General features: G+C 40.8%; 1 protein-coding gene across 5 annotated transcripts in view; it reads left to right on the top strand.

Moving 5' to 3' along the window:
* Nucleotides 1-7,500, top strand: part of LOC138048788 (uncharacterized) — a 39,059-nt gene that overhangs the window by 16,027 nt on the left and 15,532 nt on the right. For all 5 annotated transcript variants that reach the window (XM_068894912.1, XM_068894911.1, XM_068894910.1 and 2 more), the window contains 5 exons: nucleotides 2,160-2,193; nucleotides 3,216-3,272; nucleotides 4,669-4,825; nucleotides 5,824-6,005; nucleotides 7,027-7,078. In XM_068894912.1, coding sequence (XP_068751013.1) covers nucleotides 2,187-2,193; nucleotides 3,216-3,272; nucleotides 4,669-4,825; nucleotides 5,824-6,005; nucleotides 7,027-7,078 — 455 coding nt within the window. In that variant the 5' untranslated portion in view covers nucleotides 2,160-2,186. The remainder of the gene's footprint in view (nucleotides 1-2,159; nucleotides 2,194-3,215; nucleotides 3,273-4,668; nucleotides 4,826-5,823; nucleotides 6,006-7,026; nucleotides 7,079-7,500) is intronic.

Raw genomic sequence — 7,500 nt, 5'->3', positions numbered from 1 at the left:
CGATTTGTGTACTTGAAGGATACACTCTCCTCCTCTCTCCCCTTCCTCAGGATTAGCTGCTGAGCATGAGCAGATGTGCGGGCCAAAATTACGCATGCGTTACCAGATGTCCGTGATTTACGGACATCACTTAATGGCTGCTACAGGAGGTGACCAAAAGAAACGGAAGCTCTGGGGACGACAATGGCCTCGAAACAGCAATTCGGCGCCACAAACACAAAAGCAAGCAAGCGCACACACGAAACTACAACTTAGAATGTGATTGGTTGATTTATTTAAACTACAACTTTGAATGTGATTGGCTTACTGAACTGTCCGATAACAACTTGGCAAGTGAATTAGTGGGAAATATGAGTTTTCTAATCCAATCACAATCGAGGAAATTGTAATTTTTATTATTACCCTAGTTATGGAGCAACCTTAACTGGAAAATTAATCTGACCTGAACTAAAATCCATTCCGCAAAATTAGTATCGAATACAGTAATCAGTGTCCGTTCGGCTCGGATTTCTTAAATAACCTATTTCGCTGATGTTTTTGTTATGAGCAAAATTTTCTTTTCCTTCAAAGAGAAACTCAAAAAGCAATTTAAAAGGGGCAAAGGAAAAAAACACAAGGTTGTTCTGCAGTGAGAAGTTTGAGACACTTCAATGAAATCAAGAAGAATGTCCGGACATAAGTATTCAGTGTGAGCATGATTTGGAACTGAACCGCAAGGTTCCAATCTTCTTTCCATCGTTTCAGTCTGGGTTGGGAAATAACCTTCATATCCCACATAACAACCAGGTCAGTCAGCTCAACAACAATCGCAAACACGCAAATTCTCCTTACTTGCCTCCGCTTATTTCTAATCGAACTAGTCCAGAGATTTCAATCATTTATCAGTGCCTGAAAATTAAGAGAATTTCTCCTAATACCTAGCATTGTAATGATAATTTGAAGGTAAAACGCAGGGGGACCTTTCCCTGTTGCGGCCATTTTTCTTTATTGTCTCATGTCATTTATCGTCTCGGCCTTTCAAATTTAGCGCCATTGCACCCGTGAATACCCCGGATGTGTCATACAATTCTGCGCGATGTTTTAAGTACACTGAACAGATTAACTGACCGAACCACGATAGCGCAAACAATCAAATTTACGGATTGCTAACAAAAGACCCTTTCTACTAATGCAAGGGGTGATTTGATGGCAATTCCTTAGAAGATCTTAGTTTGTCTTCTTTGTAACACACCTAAAAGTTTTACTTTATGCCCTTATTTGATAGCCGTCGAGGATCTGGATTTTACCAATGTTTCTTTTTCTTTTCCATGAAATTAAAGAACGATAGTACAAGCTTTCTTCCTGAAACGATCTTTTGTTCACATGTTTCCTTCATCAGCTGGCTCAGTTACTTTGGGACAACTGGTAAAAAGACTACAACTCCCTTCAGTTGCAGGGGCGTATCTAGGGGGGTTCCTGGGGTGCCCGTGACCTCCCTTTCCTGTGCCTTTTTTAAGCAAACAACCTACAAGAGGTGGCAAAAACGACATGACAATCTGATGAGTACCCTCACTTTGAAGCAGTGTGACCTCCCCTCCCCTCCCCCCCCCCCCTTCCCCTTTGAAAAATCCTGGCTACGTCCCTGAATTGGTCAAACAACACTCATCCTGAGATACCGCACCTGGCTTTGCAACCTATCTCGATATCAGTTCTGCAAAATGTTGACAGTATTGGCTATCCATTATGGAAAACTAGGCCAGGCTTAAACGCACAAGCGGACGACAAGCAGACTCCACTCGTGTCACAATGTTTAATCAGCTGGTCCGGGTTGTTCAAAGCCCAATTAAGCTAACCCAGGTTTAGCGAGAATTTTGATTTGAGTATTCTAACTTTTTGATGAGGTTTTGTGTTTATACTGTTTGTCCTTCAGTTTTGAGCTTGACTAAGCTCAAAGTACACAAAACGTAAGCAGTAAAAAACATTTTTATAGAAGAATTTTTAAACCTGGGTTAGCGCTAGCCGGCTTTCGAACAACCCGGCCCTGATGTTTTTCTTGACTCTTTCACACCTAAACTAACAAATATATTCGAACCGTCAGACTGACCGAAACGTCATGCACTAGCGTTTAAGTTTCTTTTAAATTCAAAATTATTGCTAACATTTTGTCTTTCTATCTACAGGCTTGCATAATTTCAATCTTTGTGTTGATGCCCAGTAAGTGCGTCCGTTTTACCAAGTAAACTTACAATAAACGAGGAACCTAAATAACAAACGGTTTAGTGTACAAGAAAAGAATTTGTGGAGTAACTTCTTCCACCCCGTTTGAGCTATTACTGGTATACCGTTTTGTCGTTCTCGTTCTCTTTCTCTCTTCTTTCGTTTCTGTTCTTCTGTCATAGGCCGTCCAAGCATCTTCCAACCTTAGTAGATTCAAAATTAAAGATCTTCAGATAAGACTCATGGCAAAAATTGCAATTCAGAGCAAAAAAGCAGCGCTAAACAAATTAAAAATAAACACTCAGCTTTAAGTTTATAACCCTCCAATGCTTGACTTGAATAACTACGTAGCCACCAGTTTGTCCTGAGCACAGCTATATTATGTCAACCCGGATCATGTAACCAGCAAAAAATGCAAGAAAAAACATTTTTCAAACCGTACCTGAACACGTAAAGCATAGGCTGTCAAGATCATTTGTTGACGTAGCATGGCCGTGTACCTGCGTCGAGCCACAGAAAGAGCGCGAAAAATGAAGCCTCGTTTATGCTCAGGTGTGAGTATCTGACCTGGCCTGAGCCTGCGATCAAATCAACAACCAGTCCCTGGTCAGCGGTGAACTTAAAAAAAAGCTGACCTCGATAAGGTCCAGCTTGAGCTAGCGATATGGTCACATGATACTGGCCAGCGGAAACCTTGTTTTGACAGGTGTCAATTGACCATAACATTGATGTCCAATATCAAAGATGTATGCTGTAAACTAGCTAGAGTATCAACTGGAGAATTGCCTCCTGGATAAGCTCTAAACTTGAGCCCGTGATATGGTTACGTCATACTGATCACATTGGCATACATGGAGGGGTGGACGGACGTACGGTCGTATGGTCGTACGGTTACCAAAACCAAATTTTCTCGCATCGATGGGTTACCATATTTTCTTAACTATGGTGCTGCGCGCGCGCGTTAATTCAATGTCTGTACATTATTAAGTGAATGTTTTTCTGTTACTGCAATTCATCAGTGCCTGTGACACCCGCGACGACTCAGCCACCCACAACCACCCAGCAACCCGTCACTGGTAAGCTAACTATGTGTTGACTCTTAGATATTCATTATTTCCTGCGTCAAGCAAACCAGGTTTCCAGCTCCGGATGATTGATTTCAGTGCTGGTCAGCGACGTTAGGCTCTCGGTCCCGTCACCTTCACATCTCTTTAAGGACTTGTAAAAGAATCCAGGACATTCTTTGATAAGATTAGATCATCGCCATTATCACCCGGTATTCCCAGAGAAAATCAATGGTCCTGTTCGGCCCGCTTACCCTATCCAAGACCTGACCAAAAATTCCATACCCTATTTAATACCTTACCCTTAAATCAACAACCTGTTTCATACCCGCCTTATAATCATTTGGGCTACTTTGGGCCGATGTTAAAGGCATTGTGAAAGTGCCACTACGACGAAAATCTTTGATTTTCTTTTCGGATTTTTTCAACGTCAATTAAGTCAATATGTTTAAAATAATTCAATGCATTTAAATTTGGAACGATAGAAGCGAGATAAGTCGGGAAATATCCAGCCAAAAACCGCTAAAAATCTGTCTGCCATTACTCGAACGGCAATGGAGAAGCCTGCGATTATTTTGTAAGCGGTCTTCACGCAAGACTTGGCTCGTGACGTCATACGCGCATCGCTTCGTGGCGTTTGACAAAGCGAGCAAGTCGATATAATATCAGCAAAAAGCAAAAAGCGGCGTTTATTTTGAGCGTTGCGTGTATGACGTCAGACCCCAGGCGATCCAGCTAGACCCAACCCTTTTCCTCGCTCACGGTCATTTGCCGTTCGAGTAATGGCGGACAGCGAAAACCGAAAACTACGTTACAATAATCATACTTCCCATGGGAATTTTGAGATAAAAACTGGCATGATACCTATTTAGTACGTCTATTTTCAAAAGCTAAAGAAAAAAGGACATACAAATTTTTTATCGTAGTGGCACTGAAGGGCTTTTGTTGATGGTCTTATCGATAATGATGAAAAAGTACGTTCTGTAAAAAAGAAACATACCCAGTTCAAGACTAGAATACAAAACCATACCCTAAGTATGACCAAAATGGTCAAAATCGATACTCTATTTCTGACCAAAACGACTAAAAAATCATACCCTTTGGGGCCGCACATACCTATATAGCCCATATAAGGGAGTACCCCTGGGCATTATCGTCTGATCTAATTTCTCTCTTTCTCCTGGTTTCTGTGAGTTGGGGGATCAGTAGGGCCATAAAGGGAGCCAGAGGTGCCTTTACGACTCGATATCCAATCTCACCCTCCTTAAGTAATGTTCAGCGCCATGATAAAATATTTTCGGCCATATGTGAACTGAGTCCAACAATTCAAGCAGTACCGAATGTTTAAGATTAAGATAAGATAAGATACGATAATGAGGCAAACATACATTTAACAATATTTTTTCAGAATGTGGCGGATTGTTGAACGGGTCTTCAGGATCATTCGCAACTCCTGGATATCCATCACAGCCTTACCCTGACGATCTGAATTGCGTATGGACTTTGAGTATTCCCAGAGATGGCTTTGTTATAGTTGAATTTCTGGAGTTCGAGACAGAGCAACGGTAAGCCCTAGTCATAATTAGAATTATGAAATTTAGCTTAAAACAGCATTTATTTACTGTTTGCAAGTAATCACTTTTGCTTTGCTACGTGCGTTTTCTAACGTTTGACACTATGGTTTTTAGTTCAATTTTTACAAATCTTATACTGACTAAATTATTACATCAACAAGGGAATTATATAGAAATGGAAATAAAGAAAAATGTAAAGCTTAAATCCGATGAAGATGATATGCACTCAGTGACGGAAGAAGCTGCAAGTTAAGCTTTCGAGTTGATCACCGACACGAACAAAGCCCTGGTAAGACATGTTATTACACCTGTACAAAAAACGAAAAGAAACAAGTGAAAAGTGAATATCAAATATAGTTATAAATTAACATGTAAAAACAATAAACGTATTACAGGATAATAAATAGTAAGTAAACTATATGCAGAAAACAAATATATTTTTCAAAAGAGTAGGACTTAATGTTAAAAAGGTACACGTTGATATTGTTGAGCTGTTAATGGGCGACTTGAATGATGGCGTCATTTGAATACAGCTACCAAAATCCTTTACTTTTGCTGTTTCCAGCGAAAGGAATTGTGGTAGTTGTAGTCAAATGACGACAACGTGAAAATCTGCTATTCGTTCGAAAAACGTATGAAGCGACGTGATGTCATGCATGACATGATTTGAGGAAGTGTCACACATGGCATGATGCGACATAATGTCACACGTGGCATGATATGACATGATATGACATGATGCCACCCAACATGATGTGACGCCACATGGCATGGTGTGACATGATGTGACATCATGCCACACATAACATGATTTGCGTAATGTCACACATGGCATGATGTGACATGATGTTACACATGGCACGATGTCATGTGATGTCACACATGGTATAATGTGACCTGATGAGACGTGATGCCACACATGGCATGATGTGAAGTCAGTGTCACACCTAATTTTTACGTCAATAACCCAGTGCCATGTTTTCTTGCAGCTATGACACTGTTAAGTTAACCGACAGCTTAGGACATGAAATAACAGACCGGTTCAGTGGTTCGAAGGCAAGATTTTATGTCACTGTTGAAGGCAAAAAAACTCAGTGGTTGTACATCACATTTACTTCAGACTCTTCTATCAGAAGGAGAGGTTTTCGAGCTCAATTCGGGATTTCGTTGAGTGAGTATCCTTGTTATAAAGTTTCACGAGGGCCAAAGTACAAACACAGGTAGCCCAGACAAACTGTTCGTGTGCTGTGCACATTTACATTTTTATAGCAAATGTATGGGATTTACAGAATACTTCGCAAAATTGCATCGTCTTTCGTCGTAACTGTCTGGGTTTTGTTGCGCCATTTACATCACTGCCTATGTTAGTGAGTATTGGTTTTGCCTTTAGCGCCCTAACCACGGGAAGGAATTGTAACGGCCATTGTTTAACTGTATCCAATCAGACAGAGGCTATGGAATAGCTGTCTCTCTCTGGCGCAACTGTTTTTTCGCTACGCATTCTGACGGCTTGGAAATTTTTGGTCCCGGGCTTTGTTCGAAAGTTAATAGTGGGCCGTTTCGATGAATTTTTGATTGAATGATACAAGATTCATGGAGATTTCCTCTTTCCGCTCTTTGGTTTGGAAACCGAGCGATGGGATTTCATGTCGAAAACCGCCTCGGCCCGGAGATGTTCTAGTTTTGCGCCGTTGGACTTTTCACCGTTTAATTACTATATTATGGTAAACAGCGAAAGTAAACTGAATCCTTCAAACCAGCTAAAATTGGCAATTTTGAGCCAATGAACGACAGCATACCATATATGAGATATATTTACTTTTATTGAGCAAGTATTTGTTCATATTTTCGTGATTTTATGTAATTCGGTAAAGTGTTCTGAAAATCCCATACGTTTTTCAGGTACCCTGTGGTACAAAACGAAAATACATGTACACAATACATTTCATATATTGTAAACTAAGTATAAAAAAGTACTACATTAGAAAAATTAAAAGTATTGATGGGCAGCTCAGCCTCCGCATAGTTAAGAGTTAAAACAGTATGCCCAATGTGGTTTCCAATATGGTTCACTGGTTGCAAATTTGATGAAGAGTCTCTCTGTGGCCATCAGTTACACCCCTTGCTGAGAATTGTCCCTGTAAGTTAAGAATACAGAAGCAATAAAAACAGTTATTTTGCTATTGTTTCAGATATGGAAGTCCTTGGCCATTGGCTGCTGGACGGTCAAGACGAGCTTTTAAGGTTGGTGATGATTTTCTCCCGCTAACTGGTCAGGACAATCTGTAATTCACGGAGTTCAAGTCCAGTAACCTCTTGCCACTTTCTGCACTTCCTGGTGGTTTTTTATGGTAATACCAAGTCAGAGCAACTCCTCGGCCAGGCGTGTATAACTAGGCAACTGGCTTACCTCCTGTCAGTTGGGATTACAATCTTGTTGTATTCTCTGTCCTCAGAGCCAGGCGTGTCTTTCATCTGCATCAACTGGAATAGAGCCTGACGATCCAGAATTGGCCTGTACAGCCTTAGCACGGGGTTCAACTCAACGACAAACTGAATCATCGCGTAGCGTTCCATTGTCACCAGTGACAGACGGACGCCAAAAACAACACTTAATTAGAAATAGTTGTTTCTAACATTTGCTTGCTAAACCCCAGTAGGACTTA

The sequence above is a fragment of the Montipora capricornis genome, chromosome 5 (genome assembly GCF_036669925.1).
Source record: "Montipora capricornis isolate CH-2021 chromosome 5, ASM3666992v2, whole genome shotgun sequence".
In the NCBI taxonomy this organism is placed as follows: domain Eukaryota; kingdom Metazoa; phylum Cnidaria; class Anthozoa; order Scleractinia; family Acroporidae; genus Montipora; species Montipora capricornis.
Note: the sequence above shows the minus strand (reverse complement) of the source record. Positions and strands in the feature narration are given on the sequence as shown.